General features: G+C 39.4%; 1 protein-coding gene and 1 long non-coding RNA gene across 4 annotated transcripts in view; one reads left to right on the top strand and one right to left on the bottom strand.

The window, feature by feature from the left end:
* Positions 1 to 22,653, top strand: part of LOC110255291 (solute carrier family 22 member 9-like) — a 30,698-nt gene extending 8,045 nt beyond the window's left edge. The window contains exons 3-10 of one of the 3 annotated variants that reach the window (XM_021082908.1): positions 480 to 634; positions 737 to 905; positions 3,529 to 3,652; positions 15,673 to 15,788; positions 16,429 to 16,643; positions 17,889 to 17,997; positions 18,454 to 18,657; positions 19,556 to 22,653. In XM_021082908.1, the coding sequence (XP_020938567.1) occupies positions 480 to 634; positions 737 to 905; positions 3,529 to 3,652; positions 15,673 to 15,788; positions 16,429 to 16,643; positions 17,889 to 17,997; positions 18,454 to 18,657; positions 19,556 to 19,616 (1,153 nt within the window). In that variant the 3' untranslated portion in view covers positions 19,617 to 22,653. The remainder of the gene's footprint in view (positions 1 to 479; positions 635 to 736; positions 906 to 3,528; positions 3,653 to 15,672; positions 15,789 to 16,428; positions 16,644 to 17,888; positions 17,998 to 18,453; positions 18,658 to 19,555) is intronic. The other 2 variants (XM_021082909.1, XM_021082910.1) reach the window with 2 other exon arrangements.
* LOC110259242 overlaps positions 1 to 23,255 on the bottom strand; it is a 42,684-nt gene that overhangs the window by 16,888 nt on the left and 2,541 nt on the right. Inside the window, exon 2 of the long non-coding RNA XR_002341449.1 lies at positions 19,252 to 19,451. This is a non-coding gene — a long non-coding RNA (uncharacterized LOC110259242). The remainder of the gene's footprint in view (positions 1 to 19,251; positions 19,452 to 23,255) is intronic.

Raw genomic sequence — 23,255 nt, 5'->3', positions numbered from 1 at the left:
CTTTGTTTTAAAGTATATTTTGTCTGATATGAGTATCCCTACCCCCAATTTCTTGTAATTTTTATTTGTATTAAATATCTTCTCCATCCCCTCACTTTCATTCTGTGTGCTTTTTGCCCTAAAGTGAGTCTCTTATAAGCAGCATATTGTAGTTTGGGTTTTTTTTTAATTCAATCTGACTCTCTATGTCTGTTGATATAGAATTTAGTCCATTGACACTTAAAGTGTTTTAGAATTTCCAATATTGCAACCTGCTTTATGTGGTTTGAATTGTTGTCACATCTGCTAGTAATAGAATGGAAAAGAAGCCTTGATGCATTTAATTTCTATTACACACAGTTTCCTCTACACACAGAAGTTTACCTCTTAGATCTGTCATCAATTATTGATTCTTTAAGAATTTAAAGTGCTTTCTTTTGCTAGGTTTTACAACAGGGCGTTATTACTCCTATAGTCTAACTTGGTGCTCTCTTTCTCAGGTTTGGAAGGAGGTTGGTTATCATATTGTGTTTCCTCCAGCTTGGAATTGCTGACACCACCACAGTCATTGCTCCCAATTTCCTCATTTACTGCTCGCTGCGCTTCTTGGCCGGGATTTCTACTTCGCCCCTCCTGACAAATAGTTTTGTACTCAGTAAGTCAACACTTTAAGCCTTCAACATTTTCCAAATCTGTACTTTGACCTCAAAATTTCACCTTTATTTGAATTAAAAACTCTATTTGTGTTTTCTTTCAGTGCTGGAATGGACTGTGCCCCAATTCCAAACCTTGGTGGTAGCACTATTACTTACTTCCACCACTCTGGGACAGCTAATTTTGGGAGGTCTGGCTTTTGCCATTCGAGACTGGCGTACTCTCCAGTTAGTGGTGTCTATACCAATCTTTGTCTTATTTCTGGCCTCACGGTATGAGCCTTCTTTGTCTTGTGAAATCCTGAGATGACAATGTACATGAAATCAGACACAAGAATTCGGTTTGGCTCTGATCTATACCTGAGCATGTACTGTCCTTATAAGCACCCTATGTACAACTCAAGAGGAAAAACAGCTAGAGTTGCCTGATAAAATTGAGAGGCACTCAATCAAATTTGAATTTAAGATAACTAAAAAATATTTTTGTAAAATTTTATCCCAAATATCTTAAGATACATAATTATACTGAAAATTACAATTTATATGAAATTTCTACTTAACTGAGCTCTGTATTTTTATTTGCTACTGGATAAAATATAAGAAATCTCATTATCTTCAAATTTCAGCTTAACAATACATAATTTTTAATATATTTTAATGTATTACATGGTGCATAGTTATAATAAGAAATTCAAACTATTTACTTGAAATTCAAATTTAACTAGGCACACTATTTTTACATGTTAAAACCAGCAGACCTAAAGGCAAATAATAACAATGAATCTTCTTCTAGGAGTTATGAGTATTGGTGGGGGTCTTTCCATCCTTACTAGTAAGACTTAACAAGTATTGTGGAAACAGTATTGCTATAAAAATATTTTCAGTATAGAGAAAAACATCAGAAGATGAGATAGTCTCCATTACAATCTGTGTTTATATGTATGGCTTTACAAAGAATTATGTGATGGAGAAGATATGGGCATTTTTCATTTTTATACTGGAGAGAGGAATGGGAGGCAAATTCACCTCCATAAATATGTAAAGAAAAAGCAGCATGCTTTCTCTAGTTTAAATTTAAATCAGATTGTATGGCTTATACCATTGGTTCTGTGCACACTCTGCCCTTCTTTTCTTTAAAGAGTCTTAAGAATGGCTCTTACACCCATTGCTCTAAGAAGCCTGTTAAATAGAAGAGGACTATTTGTTTGGAAGTGACTATACTTCAGAGAAATGATTACAAACATAATACAGTGAGGTGAGTTCATATAGACAAGAAGATGAATATTGTCACTTTGTCCCCATGACAATTCTGCAAAGTATGTGGTAAATGATAAAACTGAGGCAGCCATAAGTAAGTAACTTGATTGTGTAGCAAGATTCCATCACAGCTGGTAGAAGCAGGAGTTATTCCAATCTGTGTGAGGTCTTCAGTATACATAATAATTTAAGGATCCTTATTTTAGAAAAATAACACATTATGGATAGATATTTCTTGTGCCCTTAAAAAGGCCTTGGCGAAAGTCTGTACAAGTGAGAGTCCCTCCTTAAGCTTCAGCTTCCTAAGCTCCCTGGTAAATTAGCATCTGAATAGGAAGGGAGTCAATTCAAAATAGCCAAGACACGGAAACAACATAAATGTTCATTGACAGATGAATGGATAAAGAAAGTGTGATACATGTGTACAATGGAATACTACTCAGCCATAAAAAAGAATGAAATAATGCCATTTGCAGCAACATGGATGAAACTAGGACTCTCATACTAAGTGAATCAGAAAGATAAAGACAATACTGTATGACATCACTTATATGTGGAATCTAAAATAAGTCGCAAATGAAACCTATCCACAAAACAGAAATAGACTCACTGACATAGAGAGCAGACTTGTTGCTAAAGAGAATGGAGGGTGGAGAGGGATAGACTGGGAGCGTGAGGTTAATAGACGCAAACTATTACATTTAGAATGGATGAGTAGGAGTTCCCGTCGTGGCGCAGTGGTTAACGAATCCGACCAGGAACCATGAGGTTGCAGGTTCGGTCCCTGCCCTTGCTCAGTGGGTTAACGATCCGGCGTTGCCGTGAGCTGTGATGTAGGTTGCAGACGCAGCTCGGATCCCACATTGCTGTGGCTCTGGCATAGGCCGGTGGCTACAGCTCTGATTCGACCCCTAGCCTGGGAACCTCCATATGCCGTGGGAGCAGCCCAAGAAATAGCAAAAAAAAGACAAAAAAAAAAAAAGAATGGATGAGTAATGAGGTCCTACTGCATAGCACAGGGATCTACATCTAATTTCCTGGGATAAACTATAATGGAAAAGAATATAAAAGAAAGAATGCGTATATGTGTATAACTGAGTCACTTTTATGTACAGCAGAAATTAGCACAACATTGTAAATTAATTAATTTCAGAACTGTACCTGCGGTGTATGGAGGTTCCCAGGCTAGGGGTCTAATTGGAGCTGTTGCTGCTGGCCTATGCCAGAGCCACAGCAATGCCAGATCTGAGCAGCATCTGCAACCTACACCACAGCTTATGGCAACACTGGATCCTTAGCCCACTGAGCAAGGCCAGAGATCGAACACACAACCTCATGGTTCCTAGTCGGATTTGATTCCACTGCACCTCTATGGGAACTCCAGAACTATATATTTTTTAAAGTCATTATGACTCTTACCAAATCTCAGTCCTGGTAGGTATACTGCATAGAAAGGTCATTCTCATTTTTTTCCAGTTATGATACAAGCGAATGTAAGTTTATTTATTTATTAATAATATATAATTGGTATAATCCAACAAGTTGGCATTAGACTAGAGGGGAAAGACATCGCTAACAAAGGCTCTGTGAAAATGGACAATTGAGAGTTGACTGTACTTTTGCCCTGCTCTTTGATCAGGTGGCTGGTAGAATCTGCTCGGTGGCTGCTTGTTACCAACAAACCCAAGGAGGGCTTAAAAGAACTTAGAAAAGCTGCACACAGAAATGGAAAGAAGAATGTCAATGACACCCTAACCATGGAGGTAAGGAGGATTGGAGTTTGTTATAGGAAGTAGACAAGACATATATATTTGTTTGTATCCATAAGAAGAATGGAAAGTAAAATCACAGGAGTGGTTGTGAGTCTTCCTACATCACTGTCCTGTTTCTCAATGAGCATCAACATTGTTTGAGTCAGCATTGGAAGAGAAGGTACCATTGCTAATAGTATTAAACACAGATATTTTACTCAACAGAGGAAAAGAGCACTTATTAACAACTGGAATTGTTAGGGGAAAGTAACCAAAATTAATTTATCCTTTCCAATTTAGTGTTCTGATTGCCTTTTTTTCAGGGTAATAAAGTCAGAAGGAAGACTTAGTGACCATTCAGAATAGAGAATAAAGAACTTCACAGATTTATTCATTTACTCACACACTCTTTCATCTATGCTATTAACTGAGTGCCTGCCTAAGGCAAGCTTTGTTCTATCCCTTGAAATATGGCAGCAACCACAACAGTCCAAATTTCTGTTTCATGGAGTTTACGTTCTACTTATTTTGAGTCCTAAGGGGAAAACTGAGTAGATATGCCTCAAAGAAGTAATTTTCTTTTTTATTTTCCTCCTTAAGTAAGGAAGGCAGATAACACTATGGACCATTAAATGCATCATTCATCATGTCAAGCACAAATATAAAGTACTTACCAAAATTATAGTGTGTGAGACATGTTGCTTGATTATGAATAACAGAATAAGTCAGGGTCCCAGCCTTCAAGTAACTTTCATATAGATATGAGTGGAAATTAGTAGAAATTTTTATTTATTTATTTATTTATTTATTTATTTACTTAGATTTTCAGTGAGGTTTATTTGAAATATTTTTTAACTGTTATTTCCCCAATACAATTTTTTTTCTACTGTACAGCATGGTGACCCAGTTACACATACAGGTACACATTCTATAGTAGAAATTTTTAATCAAAAACGAATTGATTTTTATTGGCACTACCTTCATTTTATTGGAAAAAGCAAATTAATAATTAGCTTGTCCAAGAAGATAGATACAGCATATCTGGAAACATGATCAATGGCAGGCATAGTTAGAGGAAGTTCTTATACTCCAAAAAAATCAGAGGTTCTTTTAAAAAGATTTCAATAAGGAGAAACAAAATGCTTCTGAATGTTAAGATCCCACTGAAGATTGTGGGGAGAAACCAAAGTTTTCCCCAAATGAAGCTGTTACACAGAGATAATAGAACTGAGGGTCCTTGATATGATGGGGAACATGTTGGTACATCCTTCCAAAATTAAAAGGAAGACCTTGAAATTGGTGGAACCCTATGGATTTCAGAAAACTTCATCAGTATATGCCTAGCTTATATGAAAATATTTTGTAGCAGATCACTTCTGAGGAACTATCTTTGGATTTGGGCCTAAATCTATCATTTAGCCTACCAGTTTGGCTCAATCCAGAGAATGTAAGATTTGATCTTACAGGGGCCAGGAAAACAACAAAAACAAGTGAAAACAAGTTGGAAGCAAGAAAGAATAATGCATTATCAAAATGAAAGGCAGCTGACAATCACCTCAGTACCAGGGTAAGAAAGAGCATTGCACAAGAGGAACAACTGAAACTTGGTTTAGGAAATGGATTCTCTGAATATATAAGTATCCAATGTCATTTACTTTTTTAAATTTTGTAAAGATAATTCAGCAATTAGTGATCTTAATCCAATTTTAACTTCCATCTGACGAATTACCTGATACACCTGCATTGGACAATCATAATTTAAATTTGATCCACTTATATCCACTAAAATACCAACTTCTTGATTGATCAAGCCTTGAGTATCTAGGAGCCCAGTACATAAAACTGATCTCCTCTTTCCAAATCACAAACAGCTGAGGTAAAATTGAAGTTCTCAGAAATGTGGAAAGCAAAAATGTTATGTTTTTCACTCCAGTGAAAACTGGAATAATAGATGTGACTTTAAATATCTAGCAACATGGAGTTTCCATTGTGGCTCAGTGGTTAATGAATCTGACTAGGAACCATGAGGACATGGATTTGATCCCTGGCCTCACTCAGTGGGTTAAGGATCTGGCGTTGCCATGAGCTGTGGTGTAGGTCACAGATGTGGCTCAGATCTGGCATTGCTGTGGCTCTGGTGTAGGCTGGTGGCTACAGCTCTGATTAGACCCCTAGCCTAGAAACCTCCATATGCCATGGGTGCAGCCCTAGAAAAGACAAAAAGACAAAAAAATAAAAAAAAAATCTAGCAACAGAGTATTATCAGCAGGATGGATGATAAGGAAGTGACAACACTTGTCTCCTCCATAAAAACAATAAATAAACAAGCTAACAAAAATAGCTCTGGGAGGAGTTCCCGTCGTGGCGCAGTGGTTAACGAATCCGACTAGGAACCATGAGGTTGCGGGTTCGGTCCCTGCCCTTGCTCAGTGGGTTAACGATCCGGCGTTGCCGTGAACTGTGGTGTAGGTTGCAGACACGGCTCGGATCCCGCGTTGCTGTGGCTCTGGTGTAGGCCAGTGGCTACAGCTCCGATTCAACCCCTAGCCTGGGAACCTCCATATGCCGCGGGAGCGGCCCAAGAAATAGCAACAACAACAACAACAACAACAACAACAAAAGACAAAAAGACAAAAGACAAAAAAAAAAATAGCTCTGGGAAAGCTTGGACTACAATGACAAAGCAGTGGAAACACTACAGAGCTCAAAAATCAAGGATGTCTGCATTAAAAAATTGTAGAAAACATTTTACCTGCATCACCTCCCTGCTCCAGTCCAAAGTAGCTTGGTGACAGGAGCAATCTCCATGAAGGAGTTTCACTTCATAAGGAAAAGGGGAGCAGGATACCTTGCAATCCTCACCACTATGGACATTTGTAGCCTTTGCTACTGAAGACCCCCACAGTCTTCACCAATGTTGATCAGAGCTGTCAGAAATACCTGGAGTCCCAGCCACACTGTCTCCTCCATAGGGCTGACTTTGTCAGAGGGGTGAGACCTGTCCCCAAGAACCTCAGTCACTGTTGTGTCCCCCTCTCTGGAATCAAGATGCCACAAAATTAAACACACTTTCATGACAAAATTTCTCAAAAATTAGGTACAGAGGAATGTATCTCCATATAAAAAAGGCCGTATAAGACATACCCATAACATAGCTAACATCATACTCAATGGTGAAAAGTTAAAAGTTTTCCTTGAGATCAAGAACAAGACAAGGATGACCACTCTCATCATTTCTATTCAACATAATATGAAAGTCCTATCCATAACAATTAAGCAAGAAAAAGAAATTAAAAGCATCAAAATCATAAAAGAAGAAGTAAAGTTATCTTCCACTTGTAGATGATATGATTTTATATATACAGGGTTGACCTAAAACATATAGACTGCCAGATATTTCTCTAGAAAAGGGGTTTTTTTTCAGTATCAGCAGAGAATTGTGATTCGGTATCTGTAGCCATGGTGAACCACATGCAAGTTCCCACATTACAAGAGAGAGAAAACACCTTTACAGAGAGGAAAAGGGAGTGAGGTAGGCTACAGTTAACAGAGAGTCTATGGCTTCATTGGCTCAATCCTTCCCAAGAAAGGAATTTTTCTTCTTCCTGTTGGACTCTACTGCTATCATCAAGTGTGGGAGCTCCCCTTCTGGTCTCTCAACTTTATTTAATTGAAGTTTCTGTTTATTTGTTTACTAATTTTATACAGTAGAAAGTCCTAAAGACTCCATTAAAACAACCTGTTAAAACTAATAGGCAAATTCAGTAAAATTGAAGGATACAGAATCCACATTAGAAATGAGTTACATTTCTATACACTAACAACTCCTATCTGAAAGAGAAATGAGGAAAGCTATCCCATTTACAATTAGCATCAAAAACAATAAAATGCTTAAGAATAATTTCAGCAAGGAGGTGAAAAACCTATGCACAGAAAACTATAAAATATTTATAAGAGCAACTAAAGATGCAAATAAATGGAAAGATATTCCATGTCATTGAATTGGAATAAATAATATTGTGGAATGCCCATACTACCCAAAGTGATATACAATTTAATTTAATCTCCATCAAAATTTCAATGACATTTTTCTAGACATAGAAAAAACTATTCTAAAACTTGCATGGTTTCATGAAAGATACTGAACAGCCAAAACAATCCTGAAAAAAGCACAAAGCTAAAGGCATCACATTCCTGATTTCAAGCTATATTACAAAATTATAGTAATCAAAACTGTATGGTACTGGCATAAAAACAGGCACATAGAACAGTGTATCAGATAGAAAGCCCAGAAAACAAAACCATACATAATTGTTCAACAAATTTTTAACAAAGACACAGAAAACACACAATGAAGACAGAATAGTCTCTCCAATAAATTGTGTTGGGGAAATTGGATAACCACATGCAAAAAGAACTGAGTGGTGAAATCTTATACAGCTCACAATTAACTCCAAATGGACTAAAGACTTAAATGTCAGTAAGCTTTTTTCCTGAAAACAAAACTCCTAGAAGAAAACAAGGGAAAAAATCTCCTGGACATGAATCTTGGCAATGTTTCTTGAATAAGATACCAAAAGCACAGGCAACATAAGCAAGAATAAACAAGTGGAACTACATCAAACTAAAGAGCTTCTGTACTTCCCATTGTGGCTCAGCAGTAACGAATCTGACTAGTATCCATGAGGATGTGGGTTCAGTCCATGGCCCTGCTCAGTGGGTTAAAGGATCAAGCATTGCCCATGAGCTGTGGTATAGGTCACAGACACAGCCCAGATACTGTGTTGCTGTGGCTGTGATATAGGCTGGCAGCCGCAGCTCTGATTCAACCCCTAGCTTGGGAATTTCCATATGCTGCAGGTGCAGCCCTTAAAACAAACAAAACAAACAAACAAACAACCTAAGAGCTTCTGCACAGCAAAGAAAATAAATATGAATTGAAAAAGCACCTTGCAGAATAGGAGAAAATGGTATCAAACCATATATCTGATTGGGTTAATATCTAAAATATATAAAGAAACTGTTCAATTCTATAGCAAAACAAATAATTCAATTTTTAAATGAGCAAAGGATCTGAATAGACACTTTTCTGAAGAAGACATACAAAGGGCCAATAGGCATCTGAGAAGGTGCTCAACATCACCAACATTAGGGAAATGTAAATTAAAACCACAATGCGGCAGTGCCTCACATCCGCTACGATGGCTATTATCAAAAAGACAAGAGACAAATGTTCACAAGGTTCGTGGAAAAAAGGAAAACTTCATACATTTTTTGTGGGAATGTGAATCGGTACAGGCATTGTGAAAAATGTTGTGGCAATTTCTCAAAAAAATAAAAACATGGAGTTCCCGTCGTGGCGCAGTGGTTAACGAATCCGACTAGGAACCATGAGGTTGAGGGTTTGATCCCTGCCCTTGCTCAGTGGGTTGACGATCCGGCGTTGCCATGAGCTGTGGTGTAGGTTGCAGACGAGGCTCGGATCCTGCATTGCTGTGGCTCTGGCGCAGGCTGGCGGCTACAGCTCCGATTAGACCCCTAGCCTGGGAACCTCCATATGCTGCGGAAGCGGCCCAAGAAATGGCAAAAAGACAAAAAAAAATTAAAATTTTTAAAAATTAAAAATAAATAAATAAATAAAAACAGAACTGTCATATGACCCAGCAAGTTTACTTCTGGGTGTATACACAAAGGATACGAATCAGTATCTCAAAGAGAGATGTGCACATCCATGTTAATTTAGCAATTTTCACAATAGCCGGGATATAGAAATAATCTAAATGTCCTTCGATGGTTGAATGAATAAAGAAAAGGTGGCATACACACATACGCAGGCAATGGAATATTATTCAGGCTTTTTTAAAAAATAAAAAATCCTGCCATCCGCAACAACATGGATTGACCTCGAGGGTATTATGCTAAGTGAAATAAGCCAGACAAAAAAATACTGTATGATATCACTTATATGTGCAATTTGAAAAAAAAGAAAAAAAAAAACAGTTTCAGAGAAACAAAGAATAGAATGATGGTAGCCAGGGGCAGGCGAAAAGGAGAAACGGGGAGATAGATGCAGGTCAAAGGGTATAAGCTTTCACTTATGTGAAGTATAAGTTCTGGGAACTGAATGTGTAGCATGGTGACGATAGTTAATGATAACAGTATCGTTGAGAGTATTTCTGAGAGCAGATCTGAAACAGTCTTACACACAAGAAAAGAATTAGCTATGTGATGTGATGTTGTGTTAATTACCTTAATCTTGGTAATCATTCCACTATATATATATAAAATATATGTATATTATATACATATAACATATATTAAATATAATATGTATAAAATCATCATGTGGCATGCTTTAATTATATTTGTCAATTCTTCCTCAATAAGGTTGGGGGAAATAAATAAATGAACAAATAAATATCCAATGACAATGAGTTTGTTAGTGTTTTATCCCATAATCAAAATTACTCATCAGTGACAGGTTTTCCCACAGGTGCAGAGGCTTCCCTGCAAAATGTATAGTGTGGCCCAGACAGCAGACTCAAATTCAATCTCTTTCAAAAGGCATTCTGAGCACCACAGCATGCCCATGCTCTGTCCTGCACTCACCAAATACCTTAGTCCTCTATGGGCATCTAAGAGATGTATAGAACAGGCAAGACCGTTCCTCTTTCCAATCTCCCCATGGAAGCGTGAGGATTAGGGAGAAAGTGGCCCACCTTCAACCGCCTGTATTTCTCAGGCAACACTTTTAGAGGCACTATCTGGGTAAGATTTGTTCCAATCAGCCAGCCCCTGGAAGATGCCTTTTTCTAGTCTTCGAGCAGTGCCTTCATCATCTAGTAAATCTTCCTCCTTATACGCTCATCATATTCTACTGATTCTGAATTTTATGTAACTATGGTCTTATCTAACTTCCTTCTGCTCTAAACTCTGTATATTCTTTTTCTTTCTTTCTTTCTTTTTCTGCCACCCTGTGGCAAATGGAGTTCCTGGGCCAGGGATCAGATCCTAGCTGCAGTCTTGACCCAAGCCGCTGCACCAGGCAGGGAATCAACCCTAATCCCAGTGCTGCCGAGATGCCACCAATACCCTTGCACCACAGCTGGGAATCCCTAATCTCTGTCTATTCTAAACACTCTCTTGCTCTCTATATCTCTGTTATGCCTAATTTTCTCCTCTTACTCCACTGTGACTTGTCCAGACTTTTTCAGTCTTATCACTATTTCCATAAATGCTTCCTTGCCAGCAGAAACCTAAGTACTCATGCTCCGCAGTAGCCCAGTCTGAGTTAGACACTCCACATACTTTACTAGAAATGCCCTTATTCCAAAGATCTTATCCCAATCAAACGATAAGAAAAATATTTAGTTGAGATTCAATCCTTAGAAAACCAATAATGGCATATTTATGTGATTGTGAGCAATACAGTAACTGTGAGAGATTAATGCAAATTTCTCTACTGAATCCTCTGGAGTTTTCTCTTCCATCCAAAAAATTCAGTTTCTCAACTACACTGCATTAAAAATTTTGCTATCTAACTATCACTAGTAATTTGTGATTTTAAAAAGTACAACTTCCAGGAGTTCCCTTCAAGGCTCAGCAGTTAACAAACCTGACTAGGATCCATGAGGATGCAGGTTCGATCCCTGGCCTTGCTCAGTGGGTTAAAGATATAGCATTGCCATGACCTGTGGTGTAGGTCACAGACGTGGCTCAGATCCTGCATTGCTGTGGCTGTGGCATAGGCCAGCAGCCTCTTTCCCTAGATCCTTTTCCATCTTTTCCTCTGTCCTTTAAAATATGCCCCATGATTACTTAGTAACAGATTCTATGACAGACAAGACACAAAAAGTGCACAGTGTCTCCTTTCAGAAAGGTCACACTCAGGAGAATGGCCAATATGACAGAGTAGAAGGACATAAGCTCACCTCATCTCATGAACACAACAATCACAACAATCTTCAGAACAACTACCATTGAAAAAGACTAAACTTACCAGAAAAAGCCTCTACAACTAAAGGCATAAAGGTGGAACCACAACGATACTAGTAGGGACAGACTCACAGTATAATCAAACCCCATACCAATGGGCAGCCCACAAACTGGGGAATAATTATAACAGAGGTTCTCTCACAGGAGTGGGAGTGGGAGTTCTGAGCCCCAAGTCATGTACTGTAGCCCCAGGAGTCCAGCACTGGGAATGGAGTCTCCAGAGCATCTTTCTTTCAAACCCCATCAGGGTTTGATTGCAGGAACTCCACAGGAATGGAGGAAATTGAGACTTCACTCTTCAAGGGTGCACACAAAATCTCACACATACTGGGACCAAGGGCTAAAGCAGTAACTTGATAGGAGGGGCCAGACCTACCTACTGCTCTTAGAGGGTCTCCTAGGGAGGCAGGGGGTAGCCGTGGCACACCCTCAGGACATAGATCCTGGTGGTGGGCGTATCAAGGAGCATTCATCTGGGTGAGCTCTCTCAGATTCTAACATTTTGACACCAAGACCTGGCCCTACCCAATGGCCTGTAGCCTCCAGTACTGGGAGGCCTTAAGACAAACAATAAACGGGCAGGAACACAGCCCCACTCATCAACAGACAGGCTGAATAAAGACTTCCTGAGCCCACAGCCAGCTCTAGATATGTCCCTAGACACAGCCCTGCTCATTCAGAAGACCAAGACCCAGCTCCACCCACCAGGAGGCAGGCACTAGCTCTTCCCACCAAGAAGCCTGCACAAGCCTCTAGAACAACCTCACCAACCAGGGGGCAGACATCAGAAGCAAGAAAACTACAGTCCTACATTCAACGTCCATTTTTTATTTAAAAAAATCTTCAGAAAATGGGCACAGAGGGAACATACCTCAACATGATAAAAGCAATATATGATAAATCCACAGCTAACATTATACTCATTGGTGAAAAGCTAAAAGCATTTCTTCTAAGAACAGGAAGAAGACAAGAGTGCCTACACTCACAATTTTTATTCAACATAGCTTTGGATGTCCTAGCCATAGCAACTGGAGAAGAAAAAAGATATAAAAGGAATCTAAATCAGAAAAGAAGTAGTAAAACTGTCACTCTTTGCAGATGATATAATGCCTATACTAGAATAGTCTAAAGATGCTATCATCAAAGTTGCTGGATACAATTAATATACAGAAATCTGTTGCATTTTTTATACACTAACAATGAAATATCAGAAAGATAAAGGAACAATTCCATTTACCATCATATCAAAAGAATAAAATGCCTAAGAATAAACCTACCCAAGGAGGCAAAAGATCCATACTCTGAAAACTATAAGATGGTGATGAAAGAAATTCAAGATGACACAAATAGATGAAAAGATATACAATCCTCTTGGATTGGAGGAATTAATATTGTTAAAATGACCATACTAACCAAGGCAATCTACAGATTCAATGTAATCCCTATCAAATTGCCAATGGCATTTTTCACAGGACTAGAACAAAAAATTTTCAATTTATATGGAAACACAAAAGATCCCAAATAGCCAAAACAAACTTGAGAAAGAAGAACAGAACTGGAGGAATAAGGCTCCCTGGTTTCAGACTATAATACAAAGCTACAGTTATCAGAATAGTCTGGCACTGGCACAAAAACAGATATATAGATCAATGGAACAGGGAAGAAAGTCCAGAAATAAAACCACACACTTATGGTCAGTTAATCTACAACAAAGGTGGCAAGAACACACAATGGAGAAGAGTCTTTGCAAAAAGTGTTGCTGGGAAAACTGAACAGCTACACATAAAAGAATGAAATTAGAACATTCTCATACCATACACAAAGATAAACTCAGAATGGATTAAAGACTTAAATGTAAGACCATATAACTATAAACTCCTAGCGGAAATTACAGGCAGAACACTATTTGACATAAATGACAGCAATACTTTTTCAGATCCATTTCCTAGAGTAATAGAAATAAAAATGAAAATAAACAAATGGGACCCAATTAAACTTAAAAGCTTTTGCATAGCAAAGGAAACCAAAAACAATATAAAAAGACAACTTACAGATTGCGAGAAAATATTTTCAAATGATGTGACCAACAAAGGGTTAATTTCCAAAATATACAAATAGCTCATACTACAGCTTAATATCAAAAAAATAAACCCAATCAAAAAATGTGTGCAGAAGACCTAAATAGATATTTCTCCAAAGAAGATGTACAGATGGCCAACAGACACATGGAAACATGTTCAATAGCGCTAATTATTAGAGAGATGTAAATCAAAACTACAATGAGCAATCACTTCACCCCAGTAATTATGGCCACTGTCAAAAATCTACAAATAATAAATGCTTGCGAGGGTGTGGAGAAAGGGAACTCTCGTACACTCTTCATCGGAATGTAAATTCCCCACTGTTCGTGGGAATGTTGGTACGGCCACTATGGAGATAAGTATGGAGATTTCTTGAAAAACTAAAAATAGAATTACCACATGATGCAGCAATCCTACTCCTGGGCAATATATCCAGAGAAAACCAATTTGAAAAGATGCATGCACCTCAATGTTCACAGCAACACTATTTACAATAGCCAAGACATGGAAGCAACTAACAACCTAATTCGTCCATCTACAAGGAATGGGTAAAGAAGATATAGGGTGTGTGTGTGTGTGTGTGTGTGTGTGTGTGTAATCAAATATAACTCAGCCATTAAAAAGAACAAAAAATAAATAAATAAATAAAAAAGAACAAAATAACTCCATCTGCAGCAACATGTATAGACCTAAAGATATCATACTAATTGAAGTAAGCCAGATAAAGACAAATATTATATATCACTTATACATGGAATCTAAAAATTAATCCAAATGAATCCATTTACAAAAGAGAAACAGACTCACAGACATAGGAAACAAACTTATAGTTACCAAAGAGGGAAGAGGGGGTAAATTATGAGCTTGGGATTAACAGAGAACACACTACTATATATAAAGTAGATAAGCAAAAATGAATCACTGTATATTGTACAACACAAGGCATAATATTCAATATCTTATAATAACTTATAATGGAAAAGACTCTGAAAAAATTATGCCTGTATGATTATATGTACTATATAAATATTTATGAATTATATGTACTATATATACATGTGAATATATATGAATCACTTTGCTGACACCCAAAACTAACACAATATTATAAATCAGCTATACTTCAATAAGAAAATAAATAAAATGTGATTAATAAATGAATAAGGACCCAAGCTGTACTAGATGTAAATTGATATGCACATTTGTGACTTCATATATGGCCCAGAAAATCTTTGTGAAAAGGGCATTATTTTTTGTTCTCCTAACCTTGATTCTCCAACTTATTCATATTCTTCTTTTTAATGACAAGAAAACTGAGGCTAAGAGATATTCACTTCATTTCTCGAGGTACACACCTGACAAATGGCAGAGCCATCACATAACATCAGGTAATGAAGTCAGTGTCAATCATTCTACTCCAAGATCTCCCTTGATTTTGTCCTCAGATTTCATTCGAGGCATTTTATTCAAGGAAGCACCACATGCTAGGACTTCCCTGAGAGGTGCTGACCCAAAATTCCTAAATTAAGGCTCTCAAAGAAATTATTCTCCTTCCTGGGGAAAAAAAAAAAAAAAAAAAAGCTACTTTATTTCCCAAAAGCAGCCAGCTGAGAACCAAGCTCAGCTGCCAGAATTTCATGCCCCTGTGGTATAAATGAAACTTTGGGCTGACATCCAAGTACCTTTTCCTTTCGTCTCTTCCTGACCTGATTTCCAACCTCTACATCCCTTTTGAAGTCCTGCAGGCAAACTGAGTCCCATGCGAAGACGTCCTTGTCACAGCATAATTTCCCTCAGGCCCCTTTAACTCCCCAGTTCACCGTTCAGACACGTCTTTACTCATAATTGCATCCTCCATGGCTCTATTTCCAGTAAACGGAAGGGAAGTTATCAATCTTGTCCCCTGCGCCTACCACTGTGGGACAACTGAACAGTTTGTTGTTTTTGTTGTTGAAGATCATGAGAGCCACCATGCAGGAGGAGCTGGAGGCAGCACAGACCAAAACGTCGGTGTTCGACTTGTTCCGCACACCCAACATGCGTAAAAGGACCTGTGCCATGTCCTTTATGAGGTGGGCTTCACCCAGTGTGTGAGCGACGTTGTATTTGTTATCTCATTGCTATGGCATGCTGTAGGGACAGATCTGAGCTAGAGCATGAGGAAGCCACAAATGTAATTGCTATGTTTGGAAAGAGTGAAAGGCGTGTGAAAAGACTACCATGGAACTGCTCATAGAGCGAGGACTGCTCTTTCTCACATCGCCCTTCCAGGCTCATCGCCACAGATGATGCTGAGCTCTCCAACCATGGTAGAGATCTGGGCTCTGAGTGTCTTCACCTGTCTTCATTTTCACTGAAGAAAAATTACAACCAGTAAAGTACTCAAATGCAGGCAGGGAGGTCAATGAATTTTTCCACATATAACCATCACCCAGGTCAAGACAGAAAAAAAGCTAAAAATCCTAGAAAGCTCCATGTTTCCTCCACAACAAAACTCCCTGATCCCCCAAAAATCTTAATAACAAGTATGACCTCCATCATCAAACGATTATTTTATGATCATCTTAAAGTGATACTCTTGCAAGGAAAGAGTTTACAAAACAGACGATGCCTTTATAATTTATCCCTGGATGTCTCAGTCAATAGGATTGTAATCTGTAGGGCTACAGTCTAAACCTTATGGTACATGTCTTTCATCCTTATTCACTACAGATTTGCAAACACGATGACCTATTTTGCCCTGTCCCTCCATCTTCAGCACTTGGGGAGCAATATTTTCCTGTTGCAGGTGTTCTTTGGCCTAATCAACATTCCAGCCAATTATTGTGCATTTTTGGCACTGAATCACCTGGGCCGTCGAGGAAGCCAGATGCTTTTCCTGTTCCTGCTGTCATCCTTAGTTATAGCCATCACATCTGTGCCTCAAGGTGAGAAAAGAGCACAAGTTGAAGAAAGAAAATGTTGGCGTTCCCGTCATGGTTCAGTGCTTAACGAAACCCAACTAGGAACCATGAGGTTGCAGGTTCAATCCCTGGTCTCGCTCAGTGGGTTAAGGATCCAGCATTGCCGTGAGCTGTGGGGTAGGTTGCAGACACGGCTGGGATCCCAGGTTGCTGTGGCTGTGGTGTAGGCCAGCAGCTGTAACTCCAGTTCGACTCCTAGCCCAGGAACTATCTTTCTTTTTTTTTTTTTTTTTTTTGTCTTTTTACCATTTCTCGGGCTGCTCCCATGGCATATGGTGGTTCCCAGGCTAGGGGGTCGAATCGGAGGTGTAGCCACAGGCCTATGCCAGAGCAATTGATCACTTAGCTTTGGCCAATCACACTGTATATGGCAAGCATGGTGGGTCTAGACCTTCTAATCACATCCTCTGCAAGGACACAATGAAGAGAGTTCCAATGTTGTCACATTGTCATGAGATTTTATTCAGTTGGATGGAAACTGACTGAAACGTACCTTCAATGGTAAGTCCTTATTTTTGATTCTTTAACATTATTCTAAATCTGGCTACTCTCCAAATTGTCCATTAACCTAGGAGCCATGTCCTTTTATTATTTTCTTCTGCCATATTAGTTCCATGGCAATACTGTATATGAACAGAGGTTTTTAACTCCTGCAGATAGAGATGATTTTCAGACACCTCAGGCATTGCCCACCAGGTTGGGGATCCAGCGTGGCCGAGAGCTGTGGTACAGGTCGCAGATGCAGCTGGGATCTGGCGATTCTGTGGCTGTGGTGTAAGCCAGCAGCTGCAGCTCCAGTTTGACCTAGCCTGGGAACTTTCACATGCCACAGGGGGCGGGGGGTGGGGGGGGCTAAAAAGCCAAAAAGAAAAAGAGAATTGCCCACAAGTGCAGAAGAGGCATGAAACAACATAACTGCAAAAGAGAACCTGCTGGTCTCCCCTTCTCTCTCCTCTTCTCCAAATCTCAGATATGCAGGGGGCGTTGATGAAATAACTCAGACCCTTTTATGCATCGTAAGCCACAAAATGTAAATAAGTCACCTGTCTTAGCTCATGAAGCCCTGCACATGGTCAGCCTCTGAGCAGTTTGTCTGCTATGTCTTAGCCTTTTGAACACTTCCAACAGGGTCGTCTTCACCTGTCATCAAGGGGATCCTAATTACTGCAGCTCAGGTTCCCTGAGCCTCACTGGTTTTCCTCTCTCCAGAAATGCAGGCCGTGCGTATGGTGTTGGCATCTTTGGCAGCAGGATCTTGTTCTGCCCTCTTCTCCTGTTTTGTTTCCCATTCGGCAGAACTGATTCCCACTGTCCTCAGGTATGAAAACTCACGGACACTCTTTAAGGGTCAACACAGACCTTTCCTAACGAATTAACATTTGTTGAGGGAAGAACACTAAGGTCGGTTAGTTATCCAAAGCAATCGATTACAATAACACAAACGCCAACAATGTACAAGCAAAGTTGATTTAAAGCTGATTTTTGTTGGGCACGGGATGAAGTCCTTTCGTGTAACCTTCCAAACCACACAAAGGGTAGATGCTGTGGGTAAGTGTCTATTTTTAATGATCAAACTGTCTCCTAATGCACTTAATGCACCTGAACTTGAGGGGAAAAATGGCTAGTGACCAGAAGAGAAAATGCCAAAAGCCACAGTGGGTTGTTGATCTTCTGCCCTGCTTTGCATCTCTCATAATCAGAGCAAAATAAAGAATCACAAATGGCATGTGCAGATTTTTATCAGACCTTCTTGTGTTATTGCTTCCACCCCAAGGTCAACTTCCTCAGGAGTCCTGGGAATTGCTGGTGGTTCCGGGGCAGCCCTGTCTCCTCTCTTGATGATCCTGACAGTGTACTCCCCCCCCCTGCCCTGGATCATCTGTGGCATCTTCTCCCTCCTCGCTGGCTTTGCTGTCCTACTCCTTCCTGAAACGAAGAATCAGCCTCTGCCTGACTCCATCCAGGACGTGGAAAATAAGTGAGTGAACCCCCCAAGGGTCCCTTAGGGTCTGTGATGACGAGACCCTGCAGGTCTGTGATGAGGAGGGCAAAGCGTGAGTGGCAATCACTGTCCCCCAAACAAGCGTAGACCTAATAAGCTCTTTCCATGTGGTCAGTGCCTTTGGTTTAGCGACAGTGACCTCTGACTCGTGTGAGGCTCCCTACATCACACAGACCAGCTCTGCCCAGCCTGCACCAGTCGTTTCAGAAGAGGTGCCCTAGTGTGCCAGACACCCTGCCGGTGTTTCACAAACGTGCACAGATCCTAACACCAGGTTCTCATCCCTCAGACCCTGGCAGCCCCCAGCCAGGGAGGGCAGTCAGCTCTTGAGAGCCCTGGTGTCTATAGGTCTGTGATCTGCCCTGGTCACTGAAGAATCTGTGGGAGACAAGGGAGAGGACACGAGCCCCTCCCATAAATGACAATATATCTCAGGGGAAGAAGTCTTGGCATGCTGCCTGCAAGATTCAGAGCACCCAGCTTTCCCTGGAAACGAAATATCAAGACAAGAGAGAAAAAGTATAAACATTGGGGTTTTAAAATGATGAAGATTGGGAAAGGATACGATACCTTTCCGGGCTCCCCTTGCCTTCTCCGAAGACTCCTTTAACCAATGCGATGATGTCCAAAAACAAAAGGAGAAACTATCCAAAATACCTTCCCAAATTTTGCTCTGGGAGTTTTGCCTTTTTCCTCACAAGATTTATTCCAACCGTCAGGGCAGGGGTTACGGTTTTAATCCAAATTGGTGGCCAAAGGATCAGATTGTTCTAAAAAAGGAGAAAAGAAAAATGTAAGACATAAATGCTTCTTCCTTGTCTTTTTGATTTTGTGTTTGTTTGCTTGCTTATTGGTTTATCTGTATTTGTCCCAGGGGAAACGACTCAAGAAAAACAGAGCAGGAAGATAGCTTCATGAAAGTGACACAGTTTTAAGGAACTCCAGGAAAGAACTACTAATCGAAGAGAAAGAGGAAAAAATGTATTTTTTTTTTCTAAATACTAAAAAGAATTGGAGGAGTTCCCACAGTGGCTCAGCGGTTAACAAGCCCAGCTAGCATCCATGAGGATGCGGGTTCGATCCTTGGCCTCACTCAGTGGGCTAAGGATGTGGTGTTGCTGTGGCTGTGGTGTAGGCTGGTGGCTACAGCTCTGATTCAATGCCTAGCCTGGGAACCTCCAGAGGCCACAGGTGCAGCCCTAAAAAGACAAAAATAAAAATAAATTGAAAAATAATAAAGCCACAGATATAATAAAAACATAGATTACAATCGTGGTGCTAATTGCCAAATATGAAATGCATACAAATTAATCATAATAAGAGATGTGAAGAAAAATATAATCATTAAAAATAATTATATCAGAATATTTATATAATGGTAGAAACCCAGCATGCTTCTACATAATAAAATTAATTAGTCCTAAAAAATTAAGTGTTTTCCTCAATTACTTAGAGGACTAATTGGTAGAGGAATTACAATGAGATCTTGAAAATTGCTCCAAATTTTATCTAGAAACAAATAATAAACAATATGACTCAGAAAAAGAGGACGTGGAGTAGATTGAGCTGTTTGTTGAATGCAGAAGCATGTGTAAGTCTTTAATATAAGCTATAATCATCAAAAGAAAACAAAAAATAATAGCAGATGCATTTTTAAATGAAAAGAAATCCATCAAATAGACCATAATATTTTAATACTTAATATGTCATAATAAATCACTAAAGAAAATAAAGTACGGTTCAAATATAGCATTAACTGATTATGTGGAAAGAAACGACTAAAAATTTGATCATACAGTAAATTTTAAAAAGCCACCTGAATAAAGTTAAATAAACCAAATGAACCAGAGAGATAATTTTACAGCTTCCTTTCTGTCTTGAATGCCTTTTATTTCTTGTTCTTACCTAATTGCTCTGGATGGGACTTCCAGTACTCTGTTGAATAGAAGTGGCAAGAGTGGCCATTCTTGCCTTGTTCCTCATTTTGGAGGAAAAGCTTTCAGTTTTTCTCTGTTAATTGTAATGTTGGCTGTGAGCTTCTCATATATAGCCTTTATTATGTTAAGGTAATTTCCTTCTATTCTTAGTTTGTTAGTGTTTTACCACAAAATGGTGTGATTTTTTTTGTCAAATGCTTTTTTGCATCCATGGAGATGATCATTTGATTTTTATCCTTCATTGTGTCACATTACGGATATGCAGAACCATGCTTATATGCCAAGCGTAAATCCCCCCGGTCATGATGTACACTCCTTTTAGTGAGCTGTCTTATTATATTTTCTAGCATTTTGTTGAGAATTTTTGCATGTACATTCATCAGAAATACTGGCCAAAAATGTATCTGCTATTACTGGTGTTCTTTTTTCGTAGTGTTATCAGAATAACGCTGGCCTCGTAACATGAATTTGGGAGTGTTTCCTCGTCTTCGATTTTTTCGGAAGAGTTTTGAGAAGAACTGGTGTTAATTTTTTAAACGTTTGGTAGAATTCGTCTGTAAAGCTGTCTAGTCCTGGGCTTTTCTTTGTTGAGAGGTTTTAAGCTACTGATTGAATATGCTTACTCATTATTGGCTTATTCAGATTTTGTCATGTCCTTTGATTCTAGGAATTTATCTGTATCTTATAGGTTACACAATTAGTTAATGTATGTTTGTTCATAGTAGTGCCCTATGATCCTTTTTAATTTCTGTGTCATCAGTGGTAATGTCTTCTCTCTTTCATTTCCAATTTCATTTATTTGTCTCCTTTTTTCTTTTTTTTCTTTTTTTTTTTTGTCTTTTTGCCACCATTTCTTGGGCCATTCCCGTGGCATATGGAGGTTCCCAGGCTAGGGGTCCAATCGGAGCTGTAGCCACTGGCCTACGCCAGAGCCACAGCAACATGGGATCCGAGCCGCGTCTGCGATCTGCACCACAGCTCACGGCAACGCCTGATCGTTAACCCACTGAGCAAGGGCAGGGACCGAACCCGCAACCTCATGGTTCCTAGTTGGATTCGTTAACCACTGCGCCACGACGGGAACTCCTCCTTTTTTCTTAATCTAGTGAAAAATTTGTTGGTTTTACTCATTTTTTCAAAAAAAACAACTTAGTTTTTGGAGTTCTCTTGTGCTGCATCAGGTTAAGGATCTGGCATTTCCACTGCAGTGGCTCTGGTCATTGCTGGGGCAAGGGTTCAGTTCCTGGCCCAGGACTTCCACATGCCATGGGCATGGCCAAAAAACTTTTTTTTTTAAAGAAAAACTTGGTTTTGGTTTCTTTTCTATTGTGTCTATTCTCTATTTCATTTATTTCTTCTGTAATCTTTAATGTTTCATTAACTTTAGGCTTTGGTTTTTTTCTAGTTCCTTGAAGTGTGAAGTTAGGTTGTTTGTTTGAGTCTCTTGTTGTTGTTGCCACACCCATGGCATATGGACATTCCTGGGCCAGGAATAGAATCCAAGCCACAGCTGCAACTTACACCACAGCTGCAGCCACACTTAATCCTTAACCAGGGCCAGGCCAGGGATCAAGCCTGCACCTCAGCAGCCAACCCAAACCGCTACAGAGACAAAGCTGGATCGGTAACCCACTGTGCCACAGTGGGAACTCTCAATATTTCTTCTTTTTTAATGAAAGTACTTATTGCTCTGATTTTCGGTACTGCTTTGCTGCACACGTGGTTTAGGTATCTTGTATTTTCATTTTTGTTGGTCTCCAGATATTAACTAATTTCCCTTTTTGTTTCTTTTTTGACCCATTGCTTGTTCAAGTGGCTGTTGTATATTTCCACATATTTGTGAATTTTCCAGTTTTCTTTCTGTTATTGATTTCTAGTATTATTTCATTGGGCTTAGAAAAGAAATTTAGTATGATTTGAATGATTGTATTTTATTTATAGAAGAGCCTAAAGACTTCACATTAAAAAAAAACTGTGAAAACTAATAAACAAAGTCAGTAATGTGGCTGGATATTAAATCAACGTACAAAAATCAGTTGCAGAGTTCCCATTGTGGTGCAGTGGAAACAAATCCAACTAGTATCCCTGAGGATTCCAGTTCAATCCCTGGCCTTGCTCAATGGGTTAAGGATCTGGGTGTTGCTGTGAGCTGTGGTGTAGGTTGCAGATGTGGCTCAGATCTGGCGTTGCTGTGGCTGTGGCGTAGGCCAACCACAACAGTTCCAATTAGACCCCTAGCCTGGGAACCTCCATGTACCACAGGAGTGGCCCTAGAAAAGGCAAAAAGACAAAAATATAGACCCCTCGCCTGGGAACTTCCACATGCCATGAGTGTGGCCCTAAAAACAAGATAGATAAATAAATAAATAAACAAACAAACAAACAAACAAACAAACTAAAGAGAAGGCCAGGATGAGGATGAACTATTATGTTATCTACCTTATGTCTATATTTCATTCTATTTACTTATTTATTTTTGGCTTTTTGGGCCACATACACAGCATGTGGAGGTTCCCAGGCTAGGGGTCGCATCAGAGCTACAGTTGCTGCTGGCCTACACCACAGCCACAGCAATGCCAGATCTGAGCCTCAGCTGCCGCCTACACCACAGCTCACGGCAACACAGGAACTCCTTAT

The sequence above is a fragment of the Sus scrofa genome, chromosome 2, assembly GCF_000003025.6.
Source record: "Sus scrofa isolate TJ Tabasco breed Duroc chromosome 2, Sscrofa11.1, whole genome shotgun sequence".
Classification (NCBI taxonomy): domain Eukaryota; kingdom Metazoa; phylum Chordata; class Mammalia; order Artiodactyla; family Suidae; genus Sus; species Sus scrofa.
This window is presented reverse-complemented; position numbering and strand designations above follow the sequence as displayed.